The sequence below is a fragment of the Garra rufa genome, chromosome 21 (assembly GCF_049309525.1).
Source record: "Garra rufa chromosome 21, GarRuf1.0, whole genome shotgun sequence".
Lineage (NCBI taxonomy): Eukaryota > Metazoa > Chordata > Actinopteri > Cypriniformes > Cyprinidae > Garra > Garra rufa.
This window is the reverse complement of record NC_133381.1, coordinates 21,492,977-21,516,984: the sequence shown is the minus strand read 5'-3', so window position 1 is coordinate 21,516,984 and position 24,008 is coordinate 21,492,977. Positions and strand designations below refer to the sequence as shown.

At 41.9% G+C, this 24,008-nt stretch overlaps 1 protein-coding gene across 1 annotated transcript in view; it reads right to left on the bottom strand.

The window, feature by feature from the left end:
- The window catches only part of ush2a (Usher syndrome 2A (autosomal recessive, mild)), a 356,033-nt gene that overhangs the window by 239,533 nt on the left and 92,492 nt on the right, over window positions 1–24,008 (bottom strand). The window contains exon 20 of the mRNA XM_073826569.1: window positions 7,444–7,674. Coding sequence (XP_073682670.1) covers window positions 7,444–7,674 — 231 coding nt within the window. The remainder of the gene's footprint in view (window positions 1–7,443; window positions 7,675–24,008) is intronic.

Sequence of the window (24,008 nt, the reverse complement as noted above, 5' to 3'; positions counted from 1 at the left end):
CCTTTAGCCTGGGTGTCCCCATGCTGCCTTCCACGCGGCGCGATTTTATTCACGCTGGAAGGTAGCATGGAAACCATGGACCAAATTTTCACCTCAGATAGGGAACCAATCACAGAACGGGGAGGGAGCAGCAAGACGATGACGCCTTCTATGCGTCGCGACTCACCGAAGCAGTTTGTTTATAACTATGGATCCAGCATGGCAGCAAGTTATCATTCGATGCAGCCGTTCACATGTCGCACCTAAAAACGCGTGGAAAACGCTAGGCGCGTCGCTTTCTCCTTTCCAAACCGCTCTGTAGCTTGCGCATGGAAAACGCGAGCGCGTCGCAACCGCGTCGCTTCCGTTATGCACGCGCATACCGCGCGTCTACATTTCAAATAACGAACTTTAGCGCGCAAAAGACGCGACATGTGAACGGCCCCTTAGATAGTGTTCTAAGTAGTTTAGAACGCAAGTTTATTTTGAAAAAAGAGCAACTTTTGGCGTTAAACCATCGCTCTGTATACGTCATCCGGTATGATTGAAACGATTGGCTATGAGCTACGCACAGGCGCATTTGATAGACATTCGTAGCGCCCAATAAACGGCTCTGGGCATTCGTAAACCACGCCTCAAATACGAGAAAATGAACATGTGGTTCCCAGACCACGAATCATGATGAAGTCATAACGTGGTCTGGCGTTAGCCAGGCTAGCCTCCCTTGCCTCCTCAAAGTAAATGCCCCTGAACAAATATATGGTCAACTTTATTGTGAGGATAGAGCACATTAATTCAGCCCTTAAGAATGTGTTCTGTTAAAAAAAAAAAAAAACACTGAGAGATCTTGTCTCATGTTGACCAGACAGTCTCAGTCCTGTGGAGGGTGGTGGGGGAGAACCTGGATCAGAAGTTGTAGGTTCAGCAGAGCAGATCTCTCTAGGGTGATCAGCTATTTTTTTGACAAGTGCTTCACATCCATCAGAACGTCTGGTCCATTACAGGAGAGGGAATGTGGAGGCTAAAGGGACATCTGTGGGATTTGAGATCCCAGTGGAGCAGCGTGGCGCTGTACGCACTGACAGGCCTGTCCAGAAAAGCTGTGGTCAGAGGTCTCTCAGGCGCAGGGCCAGTCGGAGCGGGCTGATGAGGAATGAGATTCACCTCTGTGGGTCTCAAGACTAGCGCTAAGACATGGGAAAGATGTGAAGCACTTTTACACAGGGGCTGCATCAGCACTTTAGGACACAGTGCTCAGGGTAATGCACCCACCAATCATGGAAAGAGACTAAAAGAAATATGTATACACATGTGTGAGTATATATATGAAAACTATGAAGCAAGGATATATTTGGCAGTTGGTGGATAATGGGAACTGATGGCAAACATGTTTATCCCAAAATATTTTTCTCTGCCAAAAACCATCATATCAGCTATAAGTAAAACAAACAGGGCTATTTGGATTTAATCTGCTTAGTACATAACCTGAATAACTTCAGTCATGTTAGTATTATTGCGGCATTAATCAAGTTGTTGCGTATTAATGAGTTTTCAGGAAATGCTAATTACTGTCATAGATTCTGCAGCACCCCATTAAATATACAAATTACAGAATTAAAGAGCCAGAGCTTTTCATGATTAATCTTTAAATGGGGAAAAACTAATGATGTCTGTACAAAGTTTCCCTCTACTTTCCACTGACTGAGGCCGTTTGACAATCAATCAAATTAATTAAGGAAAATAATTTGTATCATTTAACATTTTGTGCTACAATAGCATGTAGTCTTTGAAAATGGCTTCATTCTCATGTATTACTGCCTCCCGTTTTGTGAAATTGTACGCTTATTCAATGCCACTCAATGAGGATACGAAAATAGACTGACTCAAAAGGGGGAAAATACAAATGAAAGAGACTGAAATACAATATATTACAAATAAAAGAAAATTATTTTTCACTGTTACTTTAAAGCACAAACATTTTACATAAACACAAAAAAGACGACTGCTGTTATTTCAATGACGATCAAAACTCAAGTCAATTCACCTCAACTACATTGCATTTTTAATCTCATTTTTACTTTGATTTGTTGAGACTTGCATCCTTTAACAAAGTCATTTCAAGCACAAGATTAGATGACCATTGATTTTGCTTAACTTATTGCTTTGGCTACATTTCAATAATATACAAAGTATTTGTCCCTGAGCATGCTATTTGTTCATCGCTTTTTGCTGTTGTCATTATGCTTCATTTCAGCCATTGAGCTTTGCAGTCCGATTTATCCAGTTCTCGAAGTTCAATAAAACAAGCAGCTTCTTTTTTAGCAGAAATCAACACCACAAACATTTAGTCATTTAGTACCTGCATTTGAAATAAAATCAGATGAACTACAGGTGTGGAAAGCATAAAAAAGAAAAGTCGGCTAAAAGGGGTGTTGTCGTTCTGGTTTGTTCTTTGGGTTCCCTCATTAGTTGGTGGCCATTTATAATCCCAGCAGGCCCAAGGACGAGCTCACCACTTTGACTGCAGCCATTGATCAATTAGGGAGTGAGCTGAACTCAACTCAGGGCTTGATTTATAAAGATTTATCCGTTTGTCATTATTTAAGGAAAAAAACTGGAAATTGCAGTGCTAAATGTTAATAGAGTTAGAGGGGGAAATGGCCATTCATTTCCTGAAATTGCAAGGTCACAAAGGGTCACCCATTTATATGCACGCTCCTTAAGGAGGCAATTTAATGTCCCCGACTTCTTAGGGAGGATCTACTAATTGCCTCGTTTTAATATAAATAAAGTCAGATTTCCCAGATATCTTAGAGCATGTGTCCAACAAAAAAGGGCTCGCGACATGACATGGTTTCATGTTCGTTTGTGGATTATGCAGCAGAGAGAGACGAGGAAATGGAAAAGAGCAAATGGCATAAACCTCTTTGAAGGCAAGAGGGCCTCAATGTGCCGTAAAGCACTTCTCCACTGCACATTTTCACCTGTGAATCACTTTTCATGCTAAAAATGTATCACATCACACACACAAAAATGTCACTCAGAGGAGGTCATTTGATGTTTGCCTTCTCTGTCACATCACACTGACCAATCTGATAACTTAAAGCAATGCCTTCCGAGCTTTTAACGCAATTAAAGCGCAAGTAATCTAAACAAATGGCAAGCTGAAGGATTTTTGCATTAGTAGATGAACCGGAACCTGTATTCATTTGGAACTCAATTCCCCAATTATGTTTGTAAACAAAAGTATAATTGCCCTTTGTCTAATCATGGAAGTCATTAATACATCAGTATGGAGAAGAGTGAGGAAAGTGAGAGATGAATAAAGAGTGTTTAGGGTGGAGCGATGGGCTTGGAGTGGCCCTCATGAACATTTAAATATGCGTTAGGAGTGGGAAACTTTTTTGTTTGGAACCAACACAAATCAATATAAATGTCAAGTTTTTATAGTTTACATTTAGTGTTGATGGTATTAACTCTTCATAAAGTTTTAAATGACTTAACTGCCCATAACAGCTCATCAGCACCAGCCTAAAACACAATTGTAACAATGCAAATTAAGGCACTTATGCTTGCATTACAATGGACAGATAAATGTACTCTATTTATCCCTGGAAACCTTGTTTAGCATTAAAAGTATAGCTATGTATTCATTGAATGATTTTCTGTCAGTTAATCGTATTTAATAATATTTTTTGATATACAACAATTGATATATTATTTGACAAGAGTTTTCATAATATCCAAATCACATCAACTACATTTTTGGTCACATTTACCTTTGTTTGATGAAATTTTGAGTTTGAAATCTGGCCCAAAATGACCCAAGTGATTGTTTGAGGGCAAAAAATTTTCAGCGTAGATTTTGCATTGGGTTCAGGTTAGTTTATGCAACGTTGTGGTGTTGGGATTCAGCTGTGTGAGCTGTGTCTCATGCACTGCTAGACAATTGAGAACTGACATTTTTTCCTTTCTACATTTTGCAGAAAATTTGCTAATGTTATCGCACCATTAAAAAAATTGCTGTATGGTGTTTATTTTTGTACCAACCAGAACATGTTTGTTGCTTGTCAATTGCTTTAGAATTAATCACACATTTTTTTCAGAAATTAATCGTGATTAATTGCGATTAATCTCACTTAACAATAAAGTTTTTAAATATACTTTTATATTGCAATAATTTCACATTCAATCTTAAAATCAATGTATAAACAACATAAAAATGGTGTATTTTTTATATTTGTTATATATTTTTTATGATGAAGATGAGTACTAATACCAACTAGGAAACTGTTTTTTTTTTTCATAACATATAATGATTGACTACAGCCATTCAACATTACAGTATAACTGAGAGCTATCAATTTTAACATTTATTACACTTTAAAATATAACAACTTCTAATTTAATAGGCTATATGTCGAACGTCACCTGACCAACCCCGGAAAACAGGTCTCATTGCTTCCGCTTGTCGGAGAACGTGTTAATAGCCGTAATAAATAATGGCGATATCGACGGACTTTTAAGGTAATCAGTTAAACAAGCCAGCTGTTTATTGTGGACGTTTCATTCGATATTTATATATAAATGTTAGTGAAAAGAATAAAAATTTAAAACTTTTATATATCAATCCACATATGTGATGGACATTGGTTATGATCATTTTAGTGTCTACTTTGAATGAATCTTGAGTAAATCATGTTCATATTTAAAGAGGGATATGCAAAACGCGTGAACCGGAAGCAACGAGACCTGTTTAGCAGAAAACGGAAGCCTGTTGGGCATAACCCCTATTGAACTGAAAACAATCTTCACATAAACCCACTTATTTACCTGTGCCCTTCAGCAAGCAGGAAATATACAGAAATTGAATGAAGTTATCAAACATTAAACACTAAATTAAATATAGTTGAATCCATAAAGCAACAAAAGTTATTGATTTCCTCTTTTTTCTTCTTTTGTTCTTTGATTAATACACATCACAGCTGCTGGGTTATTAGGTTATTTGGCTGCTATTACTTTAAGACCTGCTGCTGCTGAATGTGACACAGATCTGACACGTATGCTCGTAGTTTCATTCGTGTTTAAATCTAAAGTGATACAGGATACAGAGCACGTTGCCGTATTTGTGCGTGCAATTGAAGAGCATGCGCTACAAGCACAGTGTAACGGCAGGACAGGTAAATTCGATTTGACTGACATATGGCCTGACATCATCTCATCTGACCACAGTTCACTGTTGTTCTACTGAAGCTTGCTCATCACCTGTACCTTTCCCAGGCTTGTTTTGACTAGTGCTGGTGCTGAAGTGAAGTTGGAGCACTGGACCACTGATGTGGTCATAAAGACGTTCTACAACTAAATAAATGCACTTCTTGTCAAGAAAAAAGAGACGGAAGCAGCAGTTGTGAGTAGGATGGCCAACCCTAGCCCCGCCCCTGCTGCTTTAAATATTTTTTACGCCATTAAAGGGGTCATCGGATGTAAAATTCACTTTTACATGTTGTCTGAACATAAATGTGTGTTGGCAGTGTGTGTACACAACCACCCTATAATGATAAAAATCCACCTAGCGCTTATTTTAAAAAATGCATATAAATCATAACCACTTTTTCAAATCAAGTCATTCTCAGATTCTTGGCTGTGTGTTGTCACGCAGACCAAGGCTGCTCCTACGATAGTTGATTGACACGGTCGTCTTACTTTAGACCTGCCCTGAGTGAGATGTGAACTGTCCAACTGTGTCGACTCCGATGCAGGTGTTGACAGGAATGTCTCCTAAGCGATTGAGGTGTTTTGTTGTTGGATGTAATGATGAACATAGCAGTCGTCATTTTCTGAAGACGCAGAGGATTAACGTTAATTTAGTTTTTGAAGGGAATGCGCCCGGAAACACACAATCATTCGTGATCCAGCTTCACCTACAGAAGAAGTGAGTATACGAGTATTTTTATGAAACTTATTATGAACCTAGTTAGCAAGTTTGTGGCTAAATGCGGCTAAAGTTTACAGTCTGCTCTTCATCCCACGGCAGAGAGGGGCAGGAGAGCAAAGCTCATTAGTTGCCAGGTTTTCACAACAAAACGCCCAATTGCCCAAAAAGTAGTCCAATTCTGCGGGACAACTGCAGACTTGATAACACTGATTTAAGAAGACATGCAACAAAACTCGATGTTAAAAGGTGCTGATTTTGACAAGGTAAAAAAGGGTGTTGTTTTACACTACCACTGAGAAATGTATTTTGACAGCACTAATTTACATTAATACACATTTTATTGCATCAGTGCATGTTTTTCCAAAAATATTAATGCATGAATGAATGAATGAATGAATGAATGAATAATTAAATAAATAAATAAAGTTTGTAGGGATGTGGCGAGATCTGACTGGATATCCTTGCAAAACATTTTAAATAAATCTGCACAATTAATCCTTTTAAAAATCCTTTTAAAAATTGCTATCTCTGTTCAAACACCCACACGATATTATTCATGAATGATAACAATTCAGCTGTGTCTATTACGACTGTTTCACATCGCGCTGCTCATGCTCCACTGACGCTTAACGATGTTAACAGGTGTTAAAAAAAATGCATGCTGCTGCTGATCTAGAACCACATAATGAATATTATTTCTGTGTTACAGACATTTAAATAATAGAAGTACTGGGATAAAAGTTTATAGTTTGGGTACTGCCTACAATAGCGATCAAAACAAAAGTATCTTAACACCTATGTATTGCAACGTTTGCCCTCTTCCGCCAGGAGGTGGCGACAACTGCACGTTCAAAAAGTATTTATCATTGAATCATCCATTCAGGAGATTGCAATAGTGAAACAAGTCTTTATTAGTTGAGACACTGATTTTTTTTTTTTTAAATTTGATCGAATATATTTTTTAAATACTTAAACAATAAACATTGTGTCAGAACCACTAGTAAATTATGTTATTTTGTTTAGATTTCTAATCTTTTTTTCTTCAGAATTGTGAGAGAATCGTGACCTCACCTATATTTTTTGCATTTTGTGTTTAATAAAATACTATTTTTCACTATATATTTCATAGAGGATTTCTTTTAAAAAAAGTTTAAAAATCTCATCTCGTCTCGTTATCATGAACCCAGTCTTGTGTCTCGTCTCGTCTCGATAAGTGTCTTGGCACACCCCTAAAAGTTTTCCTTGTAATCTTTGATCAATCCTTTCCTTTCAACTTTCCTTTTCCACCAACTTCACAAATTCCTCCTAATTTTCAACCGCTGGCTTAATTCTGAGAAGTTACATCCATTTTCACAATCCAGTCAATCCCCAATGGATAAAATTATTCCATCTCACATTTTTTTTTTCTAGGTGAATATCCGAATTTTCCTGGAAATACACCATACTGTATAAATAAAATGGGTACTGATCAGCATTTCTCAATCAATTATACATTTGGAGGCACATAGAGCATTGATGAGACCCCGTACCTGTGAAATCAGTGTTGACAGGCAAAGTGGAGCTCGGAAATCTGAAGTAGCCACTCCCTGTGAAGCGTCTCCCCCTTATAACCTGGCCCTGAGCATCTGACAAAGACACATCCGTCCGTTCCACGTGGTACAGAGGTGGAGGCCCGTTGAGCTCGGCCGGGACATCCCAGGAAACCTTCATCACAGTCATATTCAGCGGCCTTAATGCAGGGGCTCTCAGACCTGCTGGAGCTATCATAACGGAGAAGAGAAAAGGATGGAGAGATATGAGAATGAAAAAAAAGAGATGTGCATTTATAGTCATCGCTCAGTTTCATGCATGCTGCTGTAATGATCTAATGGGGCTCTCATGTAGGCTGAGAGGAGGTAAATTACCTCGGCCTGACACATCCTCTGTGCATTTAGCCCACTCTGCCTGTCAGGCCGTCCACACCAGCAGCGCTAATAAAAACCCTCCATAGGGAATGGACGTGTTGTCTTCCAAGGCCCATCACGGCACACAAGTCATAAATTACACTCAATCAATAGCACTTGAGTCTATATAATTGAAACTCTGATATCATTTCAAATCCCTCCCGCTGATTTAATAGGATTTGTGTGAAGTCTCGCTGGACATTTATCGTTTTTGCCTTAAAACATAAGGCGGTAAAAATGAAGTGTGACTGACGTGGCTTCACGTGCCCTTAAGTACTACAAAGGAAGTCATTATTCATGAAGAGTCTGCAGGTGGTGGAAACTCATTAAAGGGACAGTTCACCCAAAAATTACAATTCTGTCATCATTTACAGAAGCAGCAATTTGTGAATGACTTGTTCTTTTTAGTAGCACCTTGATCCAGTTCAGAAAACTGCCCGTAATATTCTACAAGTTCAGAATATTTAAAAAAAAAAAATTGTATTAAAGAAAGCCATAAAGGTTTTCATTACCGAGTATATTTTTTCTAGTGAAACATTTTTTCTTAGTGTGTTATATACAAAATTAACAACACAGTAGTGCAGCTTGGTTAAGCAATTCATATTTTCCTTTTCAAAGCAGTGCATTTAATGTTTTGACATGGCTCACAAGCTCGCCAAAAAGGTTAATATTGTCTTCATCATATTAATGACTAAGTCAAAGACAGACATGTCTAGCACCAATTACAGCCTGGCCTGAGTGTTTGCTGTATTTATACAGCCTGACGTTTTCCGTGGAACTATAATACATATTTCTGTAACAGGAAAAGTATTGATTTATGCATAATTGTCTAACCCTCTCGGGTGGGGTGGGGGGGGGGGGGGGGGGATATATGCACGCCGTATTTCGAGTCAATGCGATGTGTACAGGCGGGGTACACTTGTTCTGCTTGTCTTTATGGATGTAATATACATAAAACATTACCATCAACTCTTGATTAGCTGTTCACATTTCAACAAGATCAATAATGGCAGTGTGCTTCCTTTTTAAAATGCTACAGGCTTATGTCCTCATCAGAGAGGGCATGTGCGCTCCAAAGAGAATTATGGAACATTTTACATAGAAAAAGGAGAAGCTTTTTCGAGGGATTATGGATATTTGTTAAATATTTTTGAGCAGCATAATTTAAATAATAAACACACTGTGTGTGTTTTTGTATGTTTTTAATTTTTTAATGTTGAAATGTATGAAATTTCTTATGCTCATCAAGGCTGTGTTCATTTGATCAAAAGTACAGAAAACAAATGTATATTGTGAAATATTATTATGATGTAAAACTATGATTTTCTATATTAATATACATGTATTTATATATATTTATATAATATTTATATATTTATTAGTGGTGGGCCGTTATCGGCGTTAACGTGCAGCGTTAACGTGCAGCGTTAACGTGAGACTTTTATCGGGCGATAAAAAAAATATCGCTGTTAATCTATTCTCAAAATTGGGTTGGGAGCTGGGTCTAAACTACGCAAGCTATGATGACTTTCACCTTGATAGTTTAACGCGGATGTATACCGAAGACTATAGAATATGGTCGCACGTTTACGTCTCCTCCGCCAAAACACAGACGGGATCACGTCGTCCTCCATTCATAAAAACCGAATCTACTATAGCGCGAAATGCCACGTAAATTCGCCATTTTTTGGATTCATAAATCAAATATGGTCTGTCACTTAATTCAAATCGCGATATGGACTAGTGTCTGTAAAAACTGAAATGCAAAAAGACCGTTTTAATATGAATCCGGTATGTTCCGTTTGCCTAGCTGTATGTATGAAATTCATACTATGAATGGTGGAGACGCGCTTTTACTACACGCATACTGAAACACACGTGACGCTCCCGGTAATTTTTGGCATTTGCATCTCACATGAACTGATAAACTCAATCTCCAAAACTGCTGTGAGTGTCACTTATACCGTTTCATTTGAGAAAACTCGCATCATGTTATACTGTATGTATACACAGAAACTTCACGGCAACCTGTCAAAATAAAAGTACGGTGTAACATGTTTAGTCATTATTTGGGTAGCACACATATTCTGAATGCCTTCAGCAGAATTCAAATTAGCCATTTTAATCTAGATTAATCTAGATTAATTCCAAGATTTAATCTAGACTAATTCCAAGATTTAATCTAGATTAATCTAGATTAAAAAAATTAATCTATGCCCACCCCTAATATTTATATAATTAAAGTTGAATTTTCAGAATCATTACTTAGTCTTCAGTGTCACAAAAATCGTCTAGGTTACGTATGTAACCCTGGTTCCCTGAGGACAGGGAACGAGACGCTGCGTCCTGGTGGACACTATGGGAACTGCCTTCAGCGTGACCGGTTGTGAAGCTCTCATTCATGAGGCTCCAAGAACCTAAGCAACAGAACCACCTAAGTGGAGTTTCAGGAGAGTGGAGGCTTCTACAAGAAGACTCTCAGATGAGAGGAAGCCAAGTGACACTCGATCCTATAAACAGTGCTGTCTGGAGTGCAGTTGGAAAAACCCAGGGGTTTTTAGAACCAACTCTAGAATGGGAACGGAGCAACACTGCGTAACCCATACCATACAGGATTTTTAGAAAAGAACCCTACCCTTAGGGGGGGATCTTTACCACTCATGTGGATTTCAGAAAGTGCCCAAAGACTTGCATGTGCACTTACCACTCTACGTGGGTTTTAGGGGGTGCCTAAAGCTTCACGTGAGTACTCACCACTATTGTGGATTTGAGGAGGTGCCCAGAGCATAGCGAGGGAAAACACCATATATTATTTCAGGCAGCAGCAAAGCCTGGAAGCGGAGCTTTTGGAGAACGGAGGCTTCATAGAAGACTCTCTAAAATGAGAGGAAACCTGACAACGCTCAATCCACCAGCTCTTAGGAGTGGAGGTCTCAAATAACCCTTCAGTGAGGGAAGACCTGGCTACACTCACGCTTGGAAGTACTGGAAACGGAGCTTCTGGAGAACGGAGACTTCATAGAAGACTCTCTATAGTGAGATGAAGCCTGATAACGCTCAATCCTAAGAAAAGCTCTTAAGAGTGGAGGTCTCAAACAAACCCTTTTGTGAGGGGAGACCTGACTACACTCACGCTTGGAAGTACTGGAAGCGGAGCTTCTGGAGAACAGAGGCTTCATAGAAGACTCTCTAAAATGAGAGGAAACCTGGCAACGTTCAATCCACTAGCTCTTAGGAGTGGAGGTCTCACATAATAACCTTTCGGTGAGGGGAGACCTAGCTACACTCATGCTTGAAAGTACTGGAAGCGGAGCTTCTGGAGAACGGAGGCTTCATAGAAGACTCTCTATAATGAGAGGAAGCCTGACAACGCTCAATCCTACGAGAAGCTCTTAAGAGTGGAGGTCTCAAACATAAACCCTTTTGTGAGGGGAGACCTGACTACACTCACGCTTGTAAGTACAGAAGCAGAGCTTCTGGAGAACGGAGGCTTCATAGAAGACTCTCTAAAATGAGAGGAAACCTGGCAACGTTCAATCCACTAGCTCTTAGGAGTGGAGGTCTCACATAATAACCTTTCGGTGAGGGGAGACCTAGCTACACTCACGCTTGAAAGTACTGGAAGCGGAGCTTCTGGAGAACGGAGGCTTCATAGAAGACTCTCTATAATGAGAGGAAGCCTGATAACGCTCAATCCTATGGGAAGCCCTTAAGAGTGGAGGCCTCAGTATAATGACCCTTGGTGAGGGGAGACCTTTGGCTTCAAAAGGCTTCAAAATGAATCTCTAAAGAGAGAAAAGCCTGACAACACTCAACCTTGGCAGAGGAGCTCTTAGCACAATACCAAAATAGTTAGCGAGACCTAACAGGGCCTACCAGCTATATACTGTGAGAATGTACTAAAAGCGGAGCTCTAAGGAGAGCGACGGCTGCAGCTAGATGGTTCTCACAGAGAGAACACATCTAACAGCTCTCAGTCTAAGCCATAGGTAAGACTATGAGAGCACGATCATCATCATAATGCCACTAGGCGAGAGGAGACCTAATCAGCAGCACTCAAGAGTGGAGACCTCTGCAGAAAGACTCTCATATCAAGAGGAAGCCTACAACACCCTGACAACGCTCACCGTGGCAGGAAAATCTAGGAGTGGAGGTCTTAAACAACACAACTCACTAACAATGAGGGGAGACCTACTACACTCAACCCCAATATAGTAATGAGGCTCAGTAAGCCTACATACTAAACTACCATCTGGACAGAGCTTTAAGCGCCTATACAGGGTTCAAAAGTGAATTCTGGAGGTCCAACACAGGGCTTTCGCCAAGGGAAGACCTGCCACAATACGCTTAGTGTAAAAGTGAGCCTACAAGCTACTAGAACTGCCCAGTGCTGATAGAACTGTGAGAAATCGGCCTAAACATGAACCTCTAAAGAGGGGAAATCTCCTCAGCGCAACTCTCAGAGAGAGGAGGCCTGAATAAAAATACTCACAGGGGGGTTTACTAAACTTTCCTCTTCCTAAAAATTTAGAAGCAGAGCCCTGGGGAGCGTGGGCTTCAATGCATTGACTCACAAAGAGAGGCAGCCTATAACACTCAACCCTAGGTTGCTTACACTATAGGACAGGTGGAGATCTCACCCAGTAGGTGTGTAAACATGCATATGCAGGTATAAATAATGCCTAAGCCAAGCTCAAAACAGCAGAGGCTTCAAAGGATAACTCTCCAGAATGAGAGGAAGCCTGACAACGCTTAACCCCTACCGGAGTTATTTACGAGTGGAGGTCTCAGTACACTACCTCACAAACGAGGGAAGACCTGGCTACACTCGACACTTAGGGACCATAGAAGCTCAGTATGGAGCTCAAATACTAAAGTCTCACCCAAGCGGAGCTGTTAGACAAAGAAGAAAATACATATACATATATACACACCCACATATGTGACCCTGGACCACAAAACCAGTCTTAAGTCGCTGGGGTATATTTGTAGCAATAGCCAAAAATACATAGTATGGGTCAAAATTTTTGATTTTTCTTTTATGCCAAAAATCATTAGGAAATTAAGTAAAGATCATGTTCCATGAAGATTTTTTGTAAAATTCCTACTATAAATATATCAAAATGTAATTTTTGATTAGTAATATGCATTGTTAAGAACTTAATTTGGACAACTTTAAAGGTGATTTTCTCAGTATTTTGATTTTTTTGCACCCTCAGATTCCAGATTTTCAAATAGATGTATCTCGGCCAAATATTGTCCTATCCTAACAAACCATATATCAATAGAAAGCTTATTTATTGAGCTTTCATGTGATATATACATCTCAGTTTTGTAAAATTTAACCTTATGACTGATTTTGTGGTCCAGGGTCACATACATGTCAGTTCATGTACCGGGCCAACGGATTGAGTTTATCAATCTATCATTAGCCCAGCCCCAGAGTCTTATGGGGGAAAAAGGGCAGGCGGCAGAACAATAGTGAGGGAGAAGGGAGAGGATCGTTTCCCTAAGATCCTGTCTCTTATAACGCACATCACGTCTCCTCTGAGACCTACCCCTCCCAGGAGGAGGGTCTCAAGTGGCCACACAAACCGCCTGGTCCTGCCTCCAGCCCGCAGACCAGGAGGGGCCAGGCTCCCCCCTGCGTTTGGGTGGGGATGAAGACCGGTGAGGAATAACAGACCCAAAAGATCCAAAAAGATCCAAGGGGTCTAGTAGCTGAGTACGCCACCGCCTCCCTGAATTAGTCGATCACCGTCTCAACGGAGGTACAGAATAATTCGGAAGATGAGACTGGCACATCGAGGAGAAAGCAGTTCTCTTTCTCCCCTATGTCTGCCAAATTCACCCACAAATCTGTGGTGTGAAACAGCTCAGCCATCTCCACGGGTCTTTATCCTCCAGCAGATCAGCCTGGTATGCCTGAAACACTGCCACTGTGTGCAGGCAGCACCAGCCTGACCCGCTGCCGCGTATGCCCTCAGCGTCGACGCCACCCCCGCCGAGAGACAGCAAGCATATCCTCAGGCGATGGCACCGACGCCCCGCCATACTCACGCACTCACTCTGCACCAGCATAACTAACATGCTGATATAGATGAGTGCGGGGCTGAATATGGTTTATCCCATGCCCTCCCGATCTTATTATATAGATCAGGAAGGAATGGGATGCAAATGGGGACTGGTCTGTTATGGCCAGGGAGAAATTGCTCATATAAACTGCTATGAGCAACTTCACCCTGCACGTGCTTTCAACACAGATCAAAGCAGACTGCAGCGCGGTTCATAACAGACAACAGCTCATCATACGCAGAGCAGGCAGGCTGTGAGAGCTCAGAAAATCACTTTTCGCCCATAACAGCCACATCCTGCTCACCTGGCTTAAAACCAGTAGAGCACTTGCTGCTGTATCAAAGGATGTCAAAAAACAATACATCCTTCGCCCGCAGCTCGCCCTCGTCAGCGGCTGACGAGCGTGAGAGATTACACGTCTCTCAACTTGAGAACGCGCTTCATCTGTAACCGCCGCGGGCTCGTTCTCCGTGCAGCCTCGGCTGGAACAGGACCCGAGCCGCGTAGGGCAGATAAATGTCCCAATTCCCTCAGGAAAGGGGACAAATGAGAGCGGAGTTTCCTTAGAGAGAAACTCTCACAATGAACGCGCTCTGCACTCTCAAGAACAGAACGCGCGTGCTCTTCACCCAAACACATAACAAATAGGTTGTGCACGTCATCTGGTGTCAGATTTCTCTGACACGGATCTGCACGCTTCCTGAACTGTTTACTCTAGGAATCATCATTCTACTCACGCTTAGAACAAGGTCAGTCTGAAGGACAAAAAGATGGTTGTCGTTCATTGTCGTTGTTCTATAAGAGCTTCAGAACCGGTCATGCTGAAGGCAGTTCCCATAGTGTCCACCAGGACGCAGCGTAGAGTTCCCTCCGGAAGGGAACATTCTAATATTCTGTTTTATTATCAGTGCTGGAAACAGTTGTGCTGCTTAATATTTTTTTTTTGGAACCTGTGATACTTTTTTTCAGGATTTTTTTGATCAATAAAAGGTTAAAAAGAACAGCGTTTATTTAAAATAGAAAGGTTTTCTAACAATATACACTACTGTTCAAAAGTTTGGGGTCATTAATTTTATTTTTTGTTTATTTTTTTAAAAAGAAATTAATACTTTTATTTACCAAGGATATGTTAAATTAATAAAAAGTGATAGCATAGATTTACATTGTTAAAAACGATTTATATTTTGAATAAATGCAGTTCCCTTCCGGAGGGAACTCTACGCTGCGTCCTGGTTCAGGACACTATGGGAACTGCCTTCGGCATGACCGGTTCTGAAACAAGGTATAGAACAACGACAGTGAACTTGACACTGGCCGGCGCCAGCCTATGACATCATCAACAGGCGCCTGCTAGTATAAAAGCAGGTGCCTGAGAGCACAACACCATCTTTTTGTCTTCAGAGTCCTCTGTTCTAAACGAGTGAGTACAGCGATGCCTAGAGAAAGAAAACTGTTTAGGAAGTGTGCGGATCCGTGTCAGAGAAATCTGACACTTGATGACGCACACGACCTTTGTTTGGTGTGTTTAGGTGTAAGAGCACGCGCGCTCGGCTCTAGAAGAGCGGAGCGCGTTCATTGTGAGAGTTTCACTTTGAAGAAACTCCGTTCTCGTCTGGCCCTTTTCTCGAGGGAATCGGGCCATCCATCTGCCCCACACTGCTCAAGTCCCGCCACAGCTGAGGCTGCTCGGCGGCTGAGATTGCGGGGCTCACAGGTGGAGCTGGCTGACGAGTTTGAGAGAGCGTTTAATCGCTCGCGCACGTCAGCCGGAGACGAGAATGCGCTGCTAGCGGATGATGTGTTGTCTCTCACATCCTCCGGTTCTGCAGCGAGTGCTCTTTTGGCTTCAAGCCAGGGCGAGCAGGAGGTTGAAATGGAACAAATATGAGCTCGTTTGAGCCCATGCAGCCTCTCTGCCCCGCATATGAAGAGTTGATGTCTGTTATGGACCGCGCGGCTGCCCGCTTGTATCTGCAGTGGAAGCCCGCGAGGGAAGAGGCCGCTCTCGGCAGACTAGACGAGCGGCTTCTTCCGGGCCATGACAAAGCCAACTCCTGTGAGCCTCCCATTCCTTCCTGATCTGCTTAAGAGATCGAGAGGGAATGGGACAGGCCATATTCAGCCCACATTCACAGGCATCGGCATGTGAATCATGCTGATGTCGAGGGAATGCATGGGCGCGGATATGTGACGATGTCTCTCGCTGACGGTTGCGAACTATCTCTCAGAGCGAGGGACATCGACCCTGAAGGCTCCAAAGGCACATATGCGGCAGTGGCCGGTGCTCCTCTGCACACGATGGCAGTGTTGCAGAGGCGCACCAGGCTGATCTGCTGAAAGATCTGGACCGAGCCCCGGGGGTTTGCATCCCTTGCCGGTCCACGCCTCCACCTAAACACCGGGGGGAAACCAGGCCCGTCCTGGCCCAAGGGCCAGAGACGAGGCCAGGTCGCCAGTGTGGGGCTACCTGCCCCTTCCTTTTCCCCTTGACTCCGGGGCTGGGCCAACGATGAGACTGAGGCTCCATCTGTTGGCCCGGTATGTGAACAGTAAAGACACTTTAATAAAATACTCAAGCGTGTATGTGTATGTTTTCTTTTGTCTACCAGCTCCGCTTGGGTGTTTACTATTGCAGTTTCGAGCTCCTCTTGAGTTCTACTGCCACCAAGTGCCGAGTGTAGCCAGGTCTCCCCTCGTTTTATAAAAAAAAAAAAAAACCAGTGTGTAGAGACCTCCACTCGTAGAAATCCCCTCGTGGGTTAAGCGTTGTCAGGTTTTGAAACCTCCGCTAGAGTGAGCTTGGTATAGACATTATCCAACATACATATACATACGAGAATAACCCTCTTGAGCGTTGTCAAGCTGCTTCAGGCGGAGTATCGCTCTGCCGAAGCCTCCGCTCACTCAAACCCTGCTAAGAGTAATACTCTTTTTGCATGAGTGTGGTCAGGTACCTTCCCTGTGTATTTTTCATATACACATATGTGAGACCTCCACTCCTAGGAGTTTGTGTGCTAGGGTGAATAGAGCGTCGTCAAGGCTCCCTCTCTGAGAGAGAGGTGTTTTACTGAAGCCTCCGCTCTCTTTAAAAAAAAGCCCCGCTTTGAAGTAGAATTGAGTGTAGCAGGCCTAGGAGGCCTCCTCTCTGTGAAGTCCTCTGTAAAGAGAGACATATAGAAATAATACTTCTTAGCGCTGAATGTGGCAGGTCATTTTTAGACCTCCATTCATGAAGAGCTTTTTACTGGGTCGAGTGTTGCTAGGCTTCCTCTATGTGAGGTGTTTCTGTTAAGCCTCCACTTCCCAGAAATACAGGCCGGGAGAACACAAGGTTAAGGCAGCTTGTGAACTCTTTCCGTGGACCTGTCACTACAAGCGTTGAGTGTAAAAGGAAGTAGGCCTCCCTTCCATGAGAGGGCGTGTATTCCAAGGCCTCCACTCGATAGAGCTTCCTCAGTTGAGCGGCGTCAGGCTTGTTATGTTCGAGAGCTTGTAAAACCATTAAAGCCTCCCTCACTGAAAGCTCCGCTTCCGGGTTCTGCTATCACCCGGGATAATACAGGTGTCTTTCTCGCGAAACGCTTAGAGCACCTTCTTAAATCCACATTAGTGGTGTTTGCTCACGCAAGTCTTTGAGCACTCTCTGAAATCCACGCGAGTGGTGAGTGCACTACTCAGGCACTTCACTAAAATCCATACTTATGGTAAGGTTCCTCCCGTAAAGGCAGGTTCCTTCTTCAAATCCCTCATGGGTTGGACCACGCAGGATAATCCTCCGTGCCCATTTTTCGAGTTGGTTCCAAAACCCTTAAGTTTTACAACTCCTTTGATAGCACAGTGTAATAGGTCTCCCTCTGTCACAGCCAACAGTACTGAGACCTTCACTCTCACAGTTATAGCAGCTGGCAGGCCCATGAGTGCCTCGCTGACTATTTTTTGGGGGAGTGCAGTCTTCCACTCACCAAAAGCTAGTGTTGTAGGCTTCTCTCCTTGGAGATGTAGTCTCAGAGCCTCCACTACACAGAGCTAGATGATAAATGAGACTTTTCATTATTGGCTCTGACTGTGAGTATCTGCCTTTCTTGAGCGTCGAGTGTAGTCAGGCCTCCCCTCGCCTAGAGCGTTTTACCTGAGGCCTCCACTCTGAAGAGTTTCCTAGGGAGAGCGTCGTAGGCCTCCTCTCGCGTAGAGAGTCTTTCTGCTGAAGCCTCCCCTCTCCAGAAGCTCCGCTTTCAGGCTCCGCTATCGCCTAGAGACTTCAAATCTGGTGATCCTCGCTATGCTCAGGACACCTACTCAGAACCACATTTGTGGTGTTTGCTCACGCGAAGTCTTTGGGCATTCTCTAAAATCCACGTGAGTGGTAAGTGCACTATTCAGGCACTTCACTAAAATCCATACTCATGGTAAGGTCCCTCCCGTAAAGGCAGGTTCCTTTCTCCCATGGACCACGCAGGGTTCCTCCGTGTCCACTCTCTGAGCTGATTTTTCTCAAAAACCTTTTAGTTTTCCAGCTCCAATCCAGATAGCGCTGCTAGCAGGATTGAGTGTCGGGCCTCCTCAGGCCTCACTCTCCAGAAGAGCTCCAAAATGAAGGTATTTCTGTCGCACAGTCTAGTCAGCCTCACGGATGACCTTCAAGGCTAGAGTGTAGCTAGGTCATGAGACCTCCACTCTCAGAGTTCTTCCTTGCTAAGCACGGAGGTGTGTTAGGCTCCCTCTTTAGAAAGCCTCCACTCTCCAGACTCCACTCAGGCAGTACTGTCATTTAGGCTGTTCAGCTTCGATGAACGCCTGCAGTGTTGAAGTGTAGTAGGTCTTGGGACCTCCACTCTTAGAGTCCTTCTGCTGCTCGCAGAACATTGCCAGCCTCACACAGAGTGTTGCCAGGCTTCCTTTCGGCGAAGCCTCCACTCCTCGGGAAATCTCCACTTAGACAGGCCTGCTGCACAGGCTATTCAGCCTCACAGGCCATCGTCAGTGTCAAGTGTAGTTAGGTCATGAGACCTCCACTCTGTAGATTCCCTCTGAGCAGAAGCTCCACTCGGGTAGTTCGGGTTGCATAGGCTATGCAGCCTCACTGAATACCCCCAGTGTCGAGTATAGGCTTTTTCCTCCGGGCGTGAGTGTAGCCAGTTGTCCCCTCACTGAAGGGCTAGTGAGACCTCCACTCCTAAGAGCTGGTGGACTGAACGTTGTCAGGTTTCCTCTCTTTTTAGAGAGTCTTCTGTGAAGCCTCCGTTCTCCAGAGACTCCGCCTCCAGTACTTCTAGGCGTGAGTGTAGTCAGGTCTCCCCTCTCTGAAGGGTTGTTTGAGACCTCCACTCCTAAGAGCTAGTGGATGGAATGTTGTCAGGTTTCCTCTCTTTCAGAGAGTCTTTTATGAAGCCTCCATTCTCCAGAAGCTCCGCTTTCAGTACTTTCAAGCGTGAGTGTAGCCAGGTCTCCCCTCACTGGAGGGTTATTTTGAGACCTCCACTCCTAAGAGCTAGTGGATTGAATGTTGTCAGGCTTCCTCTCTTTTAGAGAGTCTTTTATGAAGCCTCCATTCTCCAGAAGCTCCGCTTCCCCATCTATACCTGTAGCACTGAATGTTGTCAGGTCCCTAGAGCAGGCGTTCGCCCTGCCGAGACCTCCATTCCCTAAACTCCGCCCCTTATGGTCAGGGCGTTTATGAGCTCCTTCACTTAGAGAGCTAAGTGTAGTAGGCTTCCTCTAGGCCTCCACGCTTGAGAGTTGTGTGCACAGGTAGCCGGGCTAGCCGTGGCAGGTCACTGGGCCCCAGCGACTCTCGCTGATGCAGGGGTGATTTCCTTCTTGACTCCTCATTCAGTCAGTTTGATCACCTATCCCTCGGCATGGCGGCGTTGGTATAAGCGTTCCCATAGTGTCCTGAACCAGGACGCAGCGTAGAGTTCCCTCCGGAAGGGAACGTCTCAGGTTACGTAGGTAACCCTAGTTCCCTGAGGACAGGGAACGAGACGCTGCGTCTCGGGGCCATGCCTCGGGCCCTGCACAGACCTCCGTCCGACAAAAAGATGGTGTTGTGCTCTCAGGCACCTGCTTTTATACTAGCAGGCGCCTGTTGATGATGTCATAGGCTGGCGCCGACCAGTGTCAAGTTCACTGTCGTTGTTCTATACCTTGTTTCAGAACCGGTCATGCCGAAGGCAGTTCCCATAGTGTCCTGAACCAGGACGCAGCGTCTCGTTCCCTGTCCTCAGGGAACTAGGGTTACCTACGTAACCTGAGACGTTTTATTGAATAACTGCTTTTTAACTTTTTTTTAAAATAACTTTTTCAATAACTTTAACTTTTTCAATAAAGAATCCTGGAAAAAAAAAGAATCACAGGTTCCAAAAAATATTTGGCAGCACAACGGTTTCCAACATTGGAGTAACTGGAGTAACAGCTGTTGATAATTCAACTTTGCATCACAGGAATAAATTATATTTTAAAGTATATTAAAATAAAAATAAAAACTTATTTTATATTGTAATAACATTTTGCAATATTACTGTTTTATACACACACACAGATAGAAAACAATTATTTAATAATATTTAACAATATAAATGTTTTTAGTGTGTTTTTGATTTTTGACCCACACTTTTGAATGGACGTGTACAAAAGAAAACAAGAAAATTGTCTTAAAATTAATCTTGCATCTGACAGGCCAATAAACTGTGGATTTTATGCATTTGAACCAAGGACGGCAGCTTGCCAACCAAAAATTAAATGGATTGTGCACAATGATTTTGAATAGTTACTCTCTTGCTATGCATGCAGAAATTTCTTTGATCTGTGTCACATTCTGCCTTGTTGATTAATGTAATTTTCATTGATTATATGAAAGCAAAACCTTGACCGCAAGCTGGAGCAAAATATCAAATATTGTGTTTGCTGAGATCTTTCCGGTCTGTTCAATGAAATGTGACATTGCAGTGCATATTAGTAAAGATAAATCAAAAACAATTAAATATTGCCTTAAAGAATGTGAATTAAAAGACAAATTTGACTCATAAAGTTCAAATTATTGGAAACAAACTGTTTATTTCCACTGCTGTGTTCTATAGCTATGAGAACCATTAATCCACAGTTTAACCATTCTGCTATGAAGCTATGAATAACTTAAGTGTCTCCGTTCATTTCAGTGGTGTGCTATTTAAAGCAATTTGATGTCATTCCACTCTGAGAAAGCAGATGCTGACTTCTCGGTTTGAACAGATGGTAATTCTGTCTAATAGTGCATTGATGTAATAGTGATGTGCATTGTGTATACAGACAGTCATAAAACGGAGGTAAGGCTCAAATAAATTGCAATCATCAACATTAAATCCTGGCAGAGAAGTGGGCGAAAACAAGGCTTGAGGGAGACATAGTCTTGAGTGGTCCAGACAACAGGTTGTGTTGGGTTAGTCAGCGTGCTGTTTGTTCAGACATACAGGAGGTGTGTAAGGACGTTAAGAGCAGCTTGTGTGGGAGCAGAATATTAATGAATTGGAGGCAAATTCAGCTTAAGTGGTCATAAAATGAGCTTTCATATGAAAAATAAGAAAAAAGAACACACGCAGACACACACACACACACACACACATGCAATGAAATAAAAGCACAAGTCCACTCAAAGATCAACAAGAATCAAAGCAAACATTAATTTATGTCCTTAAGTATAACTACCAATACCCTGCGCTGAGGAAAAAAACCTTCAGTAATAACCCTATAAACAGAAGCAAAGCGTTAAAAGTCTCCCGCCATATGGAAGAGCCGATGACATCGGCAGCTCCATCGGCTGCAGCATATTGAGCTGACCATATGTTACAGCGGCGCTGCGAGCCTGACTGATTCATGCCCATCACATTCCACTGTATCAATTAAAGGCCCTTGAAGGCTGCATGATTTGTGCCTCTGTTATTAAACCCTGCTAATTCATCCTACTTACATATTCCTTATAAATCTCCGGGAGTGCGCGGTGATTCATGGCAATCGGGGAGAGCGCTACGGCACATTTTTCTCCTTGTAATTAACAGTAAATTGTTTTTACTGCCGCACAATGAATTTCTCGGCTTGGGCCGCAAATGAAGTAGTAAGAAGCGGAGTGGAGAATCCTCACTGAGGGGTTGGTTTAACTCATTAAGCAGTCACGTGAGCCGATGTGTAAATGGCAAAATAAAGGCAAAAGGAAAAAAATGAAGAGGGAAATGAGGCTGGTCATTGTCAGGAAGTACAATGCCCTCCTGTACAATTAATAAAAGAACACATCTGGAAAGGCTAAGCTGAGAATACATATACAGGGTAAGACGGGCCAGTTTCATGTGTTCTACAAATATGTAACACAGTGTAACAGTGGGGTTTTGAACTGCCTAATACAAAATTTGGCCTAATGATATTTCTGCATTTACATAATTGTCATATTCAGTTTATCACATTAGTAATTGCTGAACAACCAAAGAACTAGCAAAATCTAGATCAACAAAACAAAACAAAACACACACACACAAAACAAAATAAAAGAAAATACAAACCAAGCCAAACTAAAATCAAACAAAACAACCAAAAACCCAAACCAAGCCAAACAAAACAAAAAAGGAAACAACCAGAAGAACCAAACCAAGCCAAATTAAATAAAACAGAACAAAACAACAACAACAAAACAAGCCAAACAAAACGACCAAAAAAACACCCAACCCAGTTTAAACAAAACAACAACAACAAAACAAAGCAACTCAAACAAAACAAAAAACAACCAAATCAAACAAAAGAAAAGAAAACAACAAAAAGCCAAACAAAACAAACCCAGCCAACAAAATCCAACTAAACAACAACAACAACAAAAAAACAAATAAAATAAAATCAAACAACAAAACAACCAAAAAACAAAGCAAGCAAAACTAAACAACAAAAAACAAGCCAAACAAAACAACCAAAATAAAAAAAGCAAAATAAAACAACCCCAAAAAAATAATATCATACAAAACAAAACAACCAGAAAAACCAAACCAAATCAAACTAAAGAGAAAAAAAAACAAAAAAAAAAACAAGCCAAACCAAATAAATCAAATAAAACAAATTGAGCAAGAAAAACAAACGAAACAACCAAAAAACCAAACCAAGCCAAACAAAACAACAACAAAAAACTAGGTTAATTAAACAAAACGACCAAAAAACCCAAAGAAAGCCAAACAAAACAGCAACAAAAAATAATAAAACAACAAAAAAACTAAATCAAACCAACCAAAAAACTAAACCAAATGAAACAAAACTAAACAACCAAAAAAAATAACAAATCAAATAAAACTAAAAACCTAACCAAACCAAATTAAATCAAACAAAACAAAACACAGAGTAAGCCAAACAAAACAAAACAAACAAACCAAATCAAACAAAACAACCAAAAAAAGATCTATAGTCACTATATAAAAGGTGGAAGCAAGAGTTAGCGAGAAAAAAAAGTGAGTGAAAGAGAGAGAGAGAGAGAGAGAGAGAGAGAGAGAGAGACAGAGAGAAAGCAGAAAAGCCTGATAAAAAATAAAATGGTGTTCTTGATGACACACTTTCAGAAATTGCGCAAAGACGAACCTTCTTCCCTCCGACTGCTTGACTATTCAAAATTCATCAATTTTAAAGTATGAAAATAATAGAGATAACCTGAGAGTGAATCTAAAATAGCTTTAGTTTGTATTCCTTTGAGATAAAAGACTTCCTCTCTCAATTGAGAGCAGGGCAGACCATATGTGCTCCAGTTCACCGATGGGTTTACGTACACAATTAAAGGTGCTCTGGCTCGGCCTTCACTGACGGAGACCTACAGTATTTAACAAACTGACTATGAGCAATGACAGACACTTTCCATTAAAGGCACTTCATTAATATTAACATAAGAATTAACACCTATTCAGGTTTTTCTCCTGTCGACGACAACATATATCGAAGCTCTCACACGTAATTGGATGTTGAGTGCTCACACACACATACTCCGTGTGTGATCCATTATACACTCAGAATTTCTAAAAGTAGAAAAAGTTGGATTGGTTCTTGTATCAGGGATGATATAGCATTGCTGGAAGAGAATTTTA